We start from the raw sequence: 14,502 nt of genomic DNA, 5'->3' as shown, positions 1-14,502 counted from the left end.
TTTTCTGAAAGGTCCATTCTAGTGTTTAATTAACATGCAAAAATGTTTTCAGTTTTCAGTCTTCTTATATAGCAAGCAATATGCGTAAAAAAGTATATGATTTACAATAAGAAAGAGTAAACCAGTCTAACAAAAAGCTTGATTAGACAGTAACAAAAAAAAAAAAAAAAAAAAAAAAAAAACGATTAGTTTACAAGCAAATTTAATTACTAGTTGACAAACCGCAAAAGGATATTATTAAGCAAAGGTTGTTACTTCGTAGATTCAAGGATAATTCACAATTAGTGCGACACAATAATGAGATTCAACTAAATGAGCAGATACTGTGTAAACAATATGTAAAAGATTTAAGACTAAACATAGGTTGAAAACAAAAAGAGTTATAAGCTTTATTTTGCAGATTTCAATAGAACATATTACTTACTCATATAATATTTTAGGAGTCTCAACGATTATTTAAAATTACTATGACACTTCCCTACGGAAAGTGCCTAGTAATTTTTTACCAAGAATCAGGAGAATTCAACTTCAGTTCTTCTCTATCAGGTACTGTGCTAACTGCTTGCTAATAAAGGAATTATTATATTTTTTTGTTTTAACCCCCAAACATTTAAATCAACAAATCTCTTCGAGATCAGCAGCCTCTCTAAAAATAATTGAATTTAATAAATCTTCCACGACCAGCCAACTGTTATTGGACGGAACCAACGTTGTTCCCTAACTGGTAGGACTTTACCGCCTTTTTTTTAGTTTTATTATGCTTGGAATTTGAAGGTTAATGAGTTATTAGAAATCATCAAATTGTAATCATTTGATTTGAAGCCTATCGTCCATCATATGGTGTTATATACCGATGACTGTAAAAATTTTAATATGCTTAATTTACACAGATAACACAAAGCAAAATTTGAAAATAAACTTTAAAAATGAAATCCAAACGAAATATTTGATGAAAAATTTAACATTCATAAATCAATATTATCAATTACAAGAGTTGCAGCAACGTAGTTTTCCCTCTCGTTAATATTCCCAAAAGACTGAGAAAATGTGGAAAAATTGAAAACAAAAGGAAATAATATTGCAAAAAATGTCACAATTGCTATACATAAATTATTTTCAACAGTATAATATAGCAACTGAAATGAAATTATTCAGTGAAAAGGATCAAACACTGATTGCTATTATTATATCATTAAATGTAATAATTTATATTCTATTACTATTAGCCCCATATTGTTTGTTGCACGCGGAAGAAAGTTATCAATATACATAGTTGCCACCTCCATCTGAATGAGCATTTATACATGCGATTATTTAACAATATCTAACAGAAGTAACAGAAGGCCTCTGTCAAACTCTCTTCCACAAATTTCTTTCATTTATTTTGTTCTCTTTTCAGAGCTCTGATTAGAATTTTGGGACTCGATGATAATCTAGAAAAGCATTTATTTGGGCAAATTTTTCCTTCGGCATTTGTCAATGAGCAATTGCCTAGTAAATTTGAATGTTTTCAGAATTGGCAACAAATTATTCTCGTTGGCAGTTGGCATGCATTTCATCTATTTCTTCTTCTTCTTTTTGCAACTGAACAATATTCAAACAACCGTAAGCCCATTTAAAGTTTAAAAAATAGAACATAGCGTTGCGATACCATGGAGATTTAAATTTTTACCCGGTATGAGATTGATAATTGCATATCATTTGAGGTAGCGCAAACGGATCAAACAGAACCATTGGATTTATCAATATCAAAAGTGAAAGAGAAAGGCAATGCATTACAAGGCTTATCAATGGAAAGAAAGTGTGAAGAAGAAATTGGACTGCAATTGCTTCAAACAAAAACATTGTATTCAACCGCTTCAAAAGTCAGTGATGAACGAATTCCAATCGAAACAGTCATGAAAGTAATGGAAATGTCAAAGCAGGAAAGTAGAACGAAAAAGAAGCAACGCCACGATGTACACCAAAAGCAAGAACATACGATGACTCATACCGATGAGAAGCCGTACAGTTGTCCGACATGCAAAAAGAACTTCACTGAGTCCGGCAATATGAAAAGGCATGTGATGAGTCATACGGGTGAAAAACCATACAGTTGTCCGATATGCGGGAAAAGTTCCACTCATCCCGGTAATATGAAAAAACATATGATGACTCATACCGGTGAGAAGCCGTGCAGTTGTCCGATTTGCAAGAAGAATTTCACTGATTCCAGTAATATGAAAAGACATATGATGACTCATACCGGTGAGAAGCCGTGCAGTTGTCCGATTTGCAAGAAGAATTTCACTGACTCCAGTAATATGAAAAAACATATAATGACTCATACCGGTGAAAAGCCGTACAGTTGCCCGACATGTAAAAAGAATTTCACTAACTCCGATAATATGAAGCAACACATGCTGACTCATACCGGTGAAAAGCCGTACAGTTGTCCAACATGCAAAAAGAATTTTACTCAGTTCAGTAATATGAAAAAACATGTGATGATTCATACCGGTGAGAAACCGTACAGTTGTTCAATATGCAAAAAGAATTTCACTCAGTTCGGAGATATGAAAAAACATATGATGATTCATACAGGTGAAAAGCCATACAGTTGTCCGATATGCGGAAAATGTTACACTCGAAGATACATTTTGCAGTCTCACATGGTAACTCATGACATGAATAGACCTGTTTACCACTGTACTGCATGCAGTAAAGATTTTCAGACTAAATGCGGCTTGAAATTACACATGCGGAATCATTAAAAATTACGCTTTACGTCTTATTTTCAATTAAATACGCATTGCTATTCCTGTTATTATTGATTATTTATATTTTTCATCAGCAAATTCTTCTGTCATTTGTCTTTATTTGTTAAATAATTCTCTCTCACTATTATTGTTGTTATAGTTGCGTTAATCTTGGTCATATAAATTTTTATCATTTTTCATGTCATTTTTCTTGTTAAGATCAATCAAAATCTCCTTAAAATAGCGCCCAACATGCATGATATAATTGGCAAACTTTAATAATATAGTAGCATCACTTTAACTCAGTTTACATACAGTACATTCTTTCTGAAAAATGAACTAATCAAGTATCATCTCACAGATCTTGTATAAACGAAGCGTCTCGCTTGCTTTATTTCACTATAAAAAACATTCAGAAAATTAAGTAACCATACATAAAACAAGTACAAAATGAGAAAGAAAACAAACAATGAAAGTAATATAACGGGCGTTCATGTGAACACACGCTTGAAATCATGGCAGAAATAACAAAAGATACAAATAAATAGTAAATATAGCAGCCATCATACTTTTTTACTCATGTGAAGGAATTTTATGAACAAAAGTCTGTGTTCATAATTTTGCAGTGAATTAAACCCAGCCATGATATTGCTAATTTACTTAGCAATTATACATTAATGAACTTAATTAGTGACATAGGCTTAGGAAAAAATATGTAATCAATAAGAGTAACAGAATTTTCTTATAGAAGAACAACAAACAATTCAAGCCAAAATTTAAATATTTACACTTACATCCAGACTAGCAACTTCTCCCAAAATAATTAAATTTACAAATCTTCTACGACAAATTTGATGCCACAAGCCAAGAAAAGGAATATAATTACAATAGCCTTTACTATTATTGATGGCTTGGAAATAAATTGAAAAGGTGTGATTCATGAAGGAAACAGTTACATGGTAAACTGCTTTATTAGCATGAGGCTCTATACTGCTGTAGCTTCGTCCTGAATAACATCATATTGTAGGCGATATGTATTTGAAATTTATAAAAGTTTGCTTTCTTTACAGGTGCATGAAATTCAGTTCTTTCTAGTTCAAGATGCTTCAAACATTTATATTTTCTGAAAGGTCCATTCTAGTGTTTAATTAACATGCAAAAATGTTTTCAGTTTTCAGTCTTCTTATATAGCAAGCAATATGCGTAAAAAAGTATATGATTTACAATAAGAAAGAGTAACCAGTCTAACAAAAAGCTTGATTAGACAGTAACAAAAAAAAAAAAAAAAAAAAAAAAAAAAACTGATTAGTTTACAAGCAAATTTAATTACTAGTTGACAAACCGCAAAGGATATTATTAAGCAAAGGTTGTTAACTTCGTAGATTCAAGGATAATTCACAATTAGTGGCGACACAATAATGAGATCAACTAAATGAGCAGATACTGTGTAAACAATATGTAAAAGATTTAAGACTAAACATAGGGTTGAAAACAAAAAGAGTTATAAGCTTTATTTGCAAGATTTCATAGAACATATTACTTACTCATATAATATTTAGAGTCTCACGATATTAAAATTACTATGAACACTTCCCTACGGGAAAGTGCCTAGTAATTTTACCAAGAATCAGGAGAATTCAACTTCAGTTCTTCTCTATCAAGTTACTGTGCTAACTGCTTCTGCTAATAAAGGAATTATTATATTTTTTTGTTACCCCAAACATTTAAATCCAACAAATCTCTTCGAGATCAGCAGCCTCTCTAAAAATAATTGAATTTATAAATCTTCCACGACAGCCAACTGTTATTGGACGGAACCAACGTTGTTCCTAACTGGTAGGACTTTACCGCCTTTTTTTTAGTTTTATTATGCTTGGAATTTGAAGGGTTAATGAGTATTAGAAATCATCAAATGTAATCATTTGATTTGAAGCTATCGTCATCATATGGTGTTATATACGATGACTGTAAAAATTTTTAATATGCTTAATTTACACAGATAACACAAAGCAAATTTGAAAATAAACTTTAAAAATGAAATCCAAACGAAATATTTGATGAAAAATTTAACATTCATAAATCAATATTATCAATTACAAGAGTTGCAGCAACGTAGTTTTCCCTCTCGTTAATATTCCCAAAGACTGGAAAATGTGGAAAAATTGAAACAAAAGGAAATAATATTGCAAAAAATGTCACAATTGCTATACATAAATTATTTTCAACAGTATAATATAGCAACTGAAATGAAATTATTCAGTGAAAAGGATCAAACACTGATTGCTATTATTATATCATTAAATGTAATAATTTATATTCTATTACTATTAGCCCCATATTGTTTGTTGCACGCGGAAGAAAGTTATCAATATACATAGTTGCCACCTCCATCTGAATGAGCATTTATACATGCGATTATTTAACAATATCTAACAGAAGTAACAGAAGGCCTCTGTCAAACTCTCTTCCACAAATTTCTTTCATTTATTTTGTTCTCTTTTCAGAGCTCTGATTAGAATTTTGGGACTCGATGATAATCTAGAAAAGCATTTATTTGGGCAAATTTTTCCTTCGGCATTTGTCAATGAGCAATTGCCTAGTAAATTTGAATGTTTTCAGAATTGGCAACAAATTATTCTCGTTGGCAGTTGGCATGCATTTCATCTATTTCTTCTTCTTCTTTTTGCAACTGAACAATATTCAAACAACCGTAAGCCCATTTAAAGTTTAAAAAATAGAACATAGCGTTGCGATACCATGGAGATTTAAATTTTTACCCGGTATGAGATTGATAATTGCATATCATTTGAGGTAGCGCAAACGGATCAAACAGAACCATTGGATTTATCAATATCAAAAGTGAAAGAGAAAGGCAATGCATTACAAGGCTTATCAATGGAAAGAAAGTGTGAAGAAGAAATTGGACTGCAATTGCTTCAAACAAAAACATTGTATTCAACCGCTTCAAAAGTCAGTGATGAACGAATTCCAATCGAAACAGTCATGAAAGTAATGGAAATGTCAAAGCAGGAAAGTAGAACGAAAAAGAAGCAACGCCACGATGTACACCAAAAGCAAGAACATACGATGACTCATACCGATGAGAAGCCGTACAGTTGTCCGACATGCAAAAAGAACTTCACTGAGTCCGGCAATATGAAAAGGCATGTGATGAGTCATACGGGTGAAAAACCATACAGTTGTCCGATATGCGGGAAAAGTTCCACTCATCCCGGTAATATGAAAAAACATATGATGACTCATACCGGTGAGAAGCCGTGCAGTTGTCCGATTTGCAAGAAGAATTTCACTGATTCCAGTAATATGAAAAGACATATGATGACTCATACCGGTGAGAAGCCGTGCAGTTGTCCGATTTGCAAGAAGAATTTCACTGACTCCAGTAATATGAAAAAACATATAATGACTCATACCGGTGAAAAGCCGTACAGTTGCCCGACATGTAAAAAGAATTTCACTAACTCCGATAATATGAAGCAACACATGCTGACTCATACCGGTGAAAAGCCGTACAGTTGTCCAACATGCAAAAAGAATTTTACTCAGTTCAGTAATATGAAAAAACATGTGATGATTCATACCGGTGAGAAACCGTACAGTTGTTCAATATGCAAAAAGAATTTCACTCAGTTCGGAGATATGAAAAAACATATGATGATTCATACAGGTGAAAAGCCATACAGTTGTCCGATATGCGGAAAATGTTACACTCGAAGATACATTTTGCAGTCTCACATGGTAACTCATGACATGAATAGACCTGTTTACCACTGTACTGCATGCAGTAAAGATTTTCAGACTAAATGCGGCTTGAAATTACACATGCGGAATCATTAAAAATTACGCTTTACGTCTTATTTTCAATTAAATACGCATTGCTATTCCTGTTATTATTGATTATTTATATTTTTCATCAGTCAATTTTTCTATCACTTCTTTATTTGTTAGATAACTCTTTATCTCTCGCTGTTATTGTTGTTATAGTTCCGCGTCTTGGTCATATATGTATATTTGTTTTTGTTAGAATAAATAAGTTCCCTAACCGTTCCTACGTGGTACCTTGTATGCTATGCATGAAGAACTTGGAAATTAATATTGCTGTTGTTAAATTATTAATGAAATTAAATTGCTTACTCGATTATTGCATAAACAACATGGATACCATAAAGTTAACTACGCAATTTGCAATGAAAACTTCATCCATTCATTTCATTTGTCGATTCGCATTCAGAATTCTGTTTCAGTTACTCTATTTGCGTTCAAAATTCCATTCACTAAAAATATTTGATAATCTAACCCAGTAGTGAATCCATCAGTGAATAACAGCATTAGCTAGTAAAGTTTTTTGAATTAAACCCGACTTGAAACCACATATGCGGAATCGTTAAAGCGTGCAGGTTAAATAGAAATAAGCTCTGATATTTCTATTGTGAAATGACCGAATAATTGGTTGGCAACTAATAAATGCTTCGAATGGATGAAACACTTGAAGAGTTATATAAGGAAACATTGTGCCATAAAGATCAAATATGTCTGTGCAACTATTTCTGCTGGAGCAAAATATTCATAATGTTAATAATTCTCACATTGCATAATCCTACTAATACAAATCGTAAAAACTTTTCTTTATTAAATAATATTGGATTTCATTGAATATAACCACAAAATCCTGACTTGACATAAGTGATCTTTTGAGTTAAATTTACTTCAATTTCCATAACTGACCTTTTTTCTTTCATTCTGCATTTATGACTATCATTATTTATTGCGTGACGAAAATTTTTGTGACATAAAAAAGGAATGTAATTAAAGGAGTGATTAGCTCTATAGCGCAACAGACTTGTTTTGATGAGTAAATAAGGTTTGTGTAGGTTGAATAAAACTTGTGAAATTACTGCTAATATTTATTTCAAATTTGAGCACGAAAAAATAACTTATCGAAACATTTCAGTGAAGAAGATGAAATATCACTATTCATTTTTTCATTATCCTTTAAGTATATAATTAAAAATCTTGTTGTCATTGAGGTTGCAACGGATTAAAGATTTCTATCTTTTTAGATTGAAGTAAACTTGAACACTCTTTCGTCGATTGAATTAAAAAGAAATCTTTTTCAGAGAAAGTGCATTAAATTATATATTTTGGAAATTTTTGTATTTAAATTAACAATTTAATTAGCTTCGAATAAATGAACGAAAATTTTGAAGTAATTATTTTTTATTCTTTTCATTTCATTACCTTTAAATTTCAATGCCTTTAAACATCTTTGCATATCACATTTGACATTGAAAAAAGCAGAAAATTGCCAATTTCATTTTATAATTTATTTCTACTGGAAATATAGAAATTGTAATATCATGTTAATCATTAGAGATCATAGCTTTTTGGATATTACCAGAAGCGATAACTTTGTGCGCTTTAGTAAATTTTATGTACCTAATTATTTAAATCAAATAAAAAATAAAAAAGAAAATGGTGAATAACCTCCTTTTTTATTTATATATAAATTCATAAATAAGAATGAAATAATTGTTGTGGAAGCAAAATTTTACGGAAGATTTGATAATTTAATTTATTTTTTTAAAAATTTTTCTAAGAAAGAATTTAAAATATGGTTTTAAAATGAAAACACTTCTTAATAACAAATGTCAATTGGAGTCAGTAATCAAATTCATTTTATTAGTTGCTAAGAAATGTAGTGCTACTGAGTTATCAGATTATATATTTTGTTAAAGGTTAAACATTTCGCTAAGTTTTTCCAAATTTAGCAACTCTTTACATCGTTTTTCTATCAGATTAAAAGAAATGTGACTAATTCTTTAGAACTTAAAAAATAAAGAAATCATGAATGCCTACACTTTTGAAACCGGTTGGATCTGATTGGGATATGTGCGAAGGTTGTTTCGCTTACATGCCTTTTTTAGGTAAGTTTTCCTTAATATCTTCAATTTCGTCGATTCCTAAGTGAAAATTTCATTTATATTTTCATCGTTTTTTTTTTTTTTTTTTTTAATAGATTTTATTATATTAATTGTTTTCTTACTAGGCATTAAATAATGGATGAATTAATTCATTTTTAAAAAGTCTGTTAAATCGCCTGTGACTGTAACGATTTACTAGCCAGCCGGTAGTCGATATTTGATAGAAAATATATGAATTACAGTTGATCGAATTAAATATCATTTTTAGTCATTAACTTATTCAATCATTGATAACGAATAGTTCGACACTCGAATAAGTAAGAAAAAAAGGAAGTTGACTGTAATGTTGCAAATTATTATGCATAAAATCACTAGTATAAAATATATTTAAAGATCAAATCCAGAAATAACTAAATTAATTTCGTGCTACACTGCATGCCAATATCAGAAAGAGGATGAAAAACGAATTGTTAAAAGCATTGTTTTGTACTTAGTTCAGGATGTGATGTTTGGATAATTATTTATACTTAACATGTCGATTGGAATAATGTTAAATCACGGTTTGAATTTGCCAAAGTGATGCTTGAAATAAACGACTGCTCACATTTGACTTATTCTTTTTTGTAAGTTATTTGAATTTGTTTAAATTTCAATTAAAGAAGATGACGAGGAAATATGCGAAATATGTATAAGTTATATCTTGTTACCATCCTTATTTATCAGAACAAATTGAAGCCTGTCCTCTCTGTACTTCTTATATATACCTTTAATTTTGAAAGAGTTTTACAATGAGGGATTTCAGATAATTCCAGTCCGAGCTTGTCGTGTGGAGCCTTTGGGCAACTCTAGTGGTTACATAGCCATGGATGGCAAACCGATTATTCCCATTCAGCATTTCAAGTGATGCAACCAGGCATTGTGGAACGTTATTGGACGGAACCGACGTTGCTGATTACTGATAGGACTTTACTATCGTCTTTTTTTTTTCAGTTGGTATTCATTTGATTGTTAAGTTTGTCACATTATATGTTATATACGATGACCGTAAAAAATTTTAATAAGCATAATTTAAGCCTAACACAAAGCAAATTTGAAAATTAAGTTTAAAAATGAAGTCCGAGCGAAAGACTGGATGAATTTGTAAATCAGTATTACCAATTATAGGAGATGCAACAAAATGTAGCAGTTTTCACTCACGCTAATATTCCCAAAGATGCAGCAGTCTTCCACTCACGTTAATATTCCCAAAGATTTGAAAATCTGGGAACATTGAAATGAAATGAAATAAAATTGCAAAAAATGTCACAACTGCTTTGCATAAATTATTTATAACAACCAATGCAGAAGCTGAAAAGAAATCATTGAGTATAAAGGATTAAACAATGACTGCTATTGTCATTTTACTATACACTAATATATATTCTATTATTATAACTATAAATATGTTATTATACGCGGACGTAAGTTATCAATACACGTATAGTTTGCCACTCCCATCTGAATGAGAACTTATACATGCGATTATCTAACAATACCCAACAGAATTGATCGGTTGGCTTCTGTCAGACTCTCCTACAGTTTTCATTCAGGATGTTCTGTTTCATTCATTTCGATAGCAGATGCTACCACTTTTCAAACTTTTGAGTTATGACAAGGATTTTGGAATTAGATGACAAATTTGTAAATAATCTAATATATTTAGAAAAGCATTTACTTGAAGAAATATCTCCTTTGCTCATTTGTCAAACAGCAGCGATATTATTCTTTAGAAGCAACCGTCAGTAAATTTAAATGTTTTTCAGAATTAACAACAAATTATTCTCATTGACATGCGTTTCATCTATTTATTCTTCTTCGTCTTCCAACTGAGCAATATTCAAACAACCGTAAGTACTTAAATTTAAAAATACAGCATAGCGCTACAATACCGTCGGATTTAAAATTTTACACAGTGTGAAATTGATAATATCATATCATTTGAGGCAGCGCAAACGGATCAAACAGAACCATTGGATTTATCAATATCAAAAGAAAAAAGAGATGCATTACAAGGCTTATCAATGGAAAGAAAGGATGAAGAGGAAATTGAACTGCAATTGCTTCAAACAAAACCATTGGATTTAACCGCTTCAAAAGTCAGTGATGAACGAATTCCAATCGAAACAGTCATGAAAGTAATGGAACTATCAAAGGAAGAAAGAAGGGCGGGAAGGAAACAGCATTGCAATATATGTCAAAAGGAAGTAACACATATGAAGGATGTTGATAACTCATACCGGTGAGAAGCCGTGCAGTTGTCCGATATGCAAAAAGAATTTCACTGACTCCAGTATATGAATAAACATATGATGATTCATACCGGTGAAAAGCTGTACAGTTGCCCGACATGCAAAAAGAATTTCACTGACTCCTACAATATAATAGACATATGATGACTCATACCCGTGAGAAGCCGTACAGTTGTTCATTATGTAAGAAGAATTTTACTCAGTTCAGTTATATGAAAAAGCATATGATGTTTCATGCCAATGAGAAGCCGTACAGTTGTTCAATATGCAAAAAGAATTTCACTCAGTTCGTGGATATGAAAAGACATATGATGATTCATACCGGTGAAAAGCCGTACAGTTGTCCGATATGCAGGAAAAGTTTCACTGAACCCGGTAATATGAAAAAACATATGATGATTCATACCGGTGAAAAGCCGTACAGTTGTCCAACATGCAGGAAAAGTTTCACACATAAACACCATTTGCAGTCTCACATGGGAACTCATGATGTGAATAGACCTGTCTATCACTGTACTGTATGCAGTAAAGATTTTCAGACAAAAAATGGCTTGAAATTTCACATGCAGAATCATTAAACCTTGCACACCTTAAAAAAAGAAATGCTTTGCTATTTCTGTAGTCGTTGATTATTTATATTTTGGATTGATCAAATTCTAGTTACATATTCCTTTTTTTTGTTGACAAGCTGCTGTTGATATCTTTTATCTTATATGCATATTAAGGTCATTTCGTTCACTGTTTTGATTCCTGTAACGCATTTCTCAACATTAGCTTCATCCATTGATTTCATTTGCAAGTAGCCATGTGTGCTATGCACGAGATATTTGCAAATAAGTATCGATAGTGTTCAATTACTAATAAAATGAAATTGCTCATATGTATTCCTCCCTCGATTATTGTATGAATAAAATAGAAATAAATTTTTGGGAAAGAAAAGAATCATCTTAATCACAACATATCATTTACATTCTTGGCTGCATCTCACTTATACATTATTTGCTTTTATTTATTCATTGTTTGCTGCATAGTATAGGGTTGATTATAAGTATTTTTATGCAAAATCTGTTGTCAGGAAGGTCCTTATGATCTCCAACATGCTGTAAATTTATGAAATTGTGGACTTAGTTGCAACTAGAAAAGTCGTACGATGGAAATAATTCCTTGTCCTCTTTTTTACTTAAAACGCAGTGATGGAATCAGTTAAATGCAAAGTGGCAAATAATTTACACAGAGACAAATATCATTCAAAGTTAAAGAGTTTGTTGAAAGGTAAGAACTATTCAAATCAGGCTTCAAAAATTATTCTATTACCTTAAAATTATCTCGGATCTCTAAATGGATCAAAAAGGAAACGCAACAGCTTGCTTACTATAAATGTAAAAAAAAAAAATTTCTTTTAAACAGATTAAAATAAATGTGACTAATTCTTTAGAACTTAAAAAAAATAAAGAAATCATGGATGCCTACACTTTTGAAACCGGTTGGATCTGACTGGGATGTGTGCGAAAGTTGTTTCGTTTACAAACCTTTCTCATTTGGGTAAGTTTTTCCTTAATATTTTCAATTTCAAATTCCGAAATCAAAAGTTTTCCAAATGGAAAGTTCATTTGTATTTTTAGGTTTTTCCTTGGAATAGGTTTTGTTATATTAGTTGTCTTTTTATTAGTTATTAAATGATGATAGATTAAATCATTTAAAAAGCCTACTAAATCGTTTGTTCACTGACTGTGACAATTTGTTAGCCAAAATAATGCAGATGAATTTCAGTTAATTGAATTACATATCATTTACACTATATGTCGATATTCAATATCGGAAAGAGGATGAAAGACGAATCGTTAAAAGCACTGTTTTTATACTTAGTTCAGGAATTGATGTGCCTCACCTTCTATATGCTCGTTTGGATGATGATTTATACTTAACATGTCGATTGGAATAATGTTAAATCACGGTTTGAATTTGTCAAAATGATGCTTGAAATAAATGACTGCTCATATTGGCTCTTGAAATAAACGACTCAAAAAAGATTTTGCAGGTTATTTGAATTTGCTTAAAATTCATTAAAGAAAACTACGAGAACGCATGTTTAAAATGTATAAATTATATCTTGTCACTATCCATTTTTGTAAAGACAAATTGACCTTCTCAAGTTTTACGGTGAAAATTATAAATAGTTCTAGTCCGAGCTTGTCGTGTAGAGCCGCTAGGCAACTCTAGCAATTATATAGCCATAGATGGCGGACTGATACCTTCAGGGTCAGCATTTCAAGTGATGCCAACCAGATATTGTGCAAATGATTATTGGACGCAACCAATGCTTCTCATTACTAATCTCACTCTCAGTCAGTGATCTTTACCACCATCTTTTTCTTTTTTCTTTTCTAGTTTCATTACGGTTAGGATTTTGGTTGAAAGGTTGATCAGTATTAGAAATTATCAACTGTATTCATTTGACAGCTACCTTCATCACATTATATGTTATATACGATAACTATAAAAATTTAATAGGCTTTATTTACACACATATACACCGAAAATGGGGTTCAAACGGAATATTTATTTATTTTCTCCACGAATTACGGCTGCAGTTTTCTTCCATGTATCTTCACATATTAGATTAATAGATAACAGATTAGCGAAAGCCGGATCAACTACTAATAAGAATAAACCCAAAACTTTTTAATAACAAGATAATTAGTGTATGATATTCCGTTCACTAACAGTTTCTTTTTTTTTTAAATAGAGATGAAGAAAATAAGTCAAATTATCTTCCACTTTCTTCTGTTATATCTCATCCACCATTTAAATAAAGAATGAATCAAAAAATGCTGAATGAGAAAAAAAGTTTATTGATGAAGAAAGTTTAAAAAGAAAACATTTCATTTAAATTATGATCAAATAATCATCATTCATTTCTTTCTCAAAACATTATTCATTATCACTATCCTGTTATTATTGTTTAAAAAAAGACCACCGCTTTTATTTTCTTTTTTTTTTTTTTTATTATGGTTTAAATTTGAAAGGTTGATAAAGTGTTAGAAATATCAATTGGTACTCATTTGACAGCTATCTTCATCACATTATATGTTACAAAATATTTTAATAAGCTTAATTTACACATGTACATAGCAAATTTGACAAAACAAATTTGAAAATGAAGTCCAAACCAAAGATTAGAAAGATTTGCTGAAATCATTGAAAATGTAAAAAAATTGAAGCAGAATGGAATAAAATTGTGCAAAAAATATCACAACTGCTTTGCATAAATTATTTGCAACAATGCGATATTAGCAACTGAAATGGAATTATTTAGTGTATAGGATTAAATAGTGACTGCCATTATCATATCACTGTACGTATTTTTTATATCCTATTGTTATTACTATCCTGTGTTATTATACGTGGACATAGGTTATCAATCTACGTACTTTGCCACTCCCATCTGAATAAGCATTTATACATACAATTCTCCAATACCATAACAGAATAATCATGTAGCCCGTCAAACTCTCCTAAAAATTTCCATTCATA

General features: G+C 31.0%; 1 protein-coding gene across 1 annotated transcript; it reads left to right on the top strand.

Moving 5' to 3' along the window:
• Positions 1-1,479: 1,479 nt before the first annotated feature.
• Bm17275 (Uncharacterized protein) lies at positions 1,480-13,321 on the top strand (the record flags this gene model as incomplete). The annotated part of the gene is made up of 6 exons (XM_043083076.1): positions 1,480-1,605; positions 1,707-2,654; positions 5,550-6,497; positions 10,663-10,958; positions 11,177-11,343; positions 13,152-13,321. The coding sequence occupies 6 exons, from the start codon at positions 1,480-1,482 to the stop codon at positions 13,319-13,321; spliced, it is 2,655 nt and encodes an 884-aa protein (XP_042939010.1).
• Positions 13,322-14,502: the final 1,181 nt, after the last annotated feature.

The sequence above is a fragment of the Brugia malayi genome (assembly GCF_000002995.4).
Source record: "Brugia malayi strain FR3 genome assembly, contig: Bm_202, whole genome shotgun sequence".
Classification (NCBI taxonomy): domain Eukaryota; kingdom Metazoa; phylum Nematoda; class Chromadorea; order Rhabditida; family Onchocercidae; genus Brugia; species Brugia malayi.
Note: the sequence above shows the minus strand (reverse complement) of the source record. Positions and strands in the feature narration are given on the sequence as shown.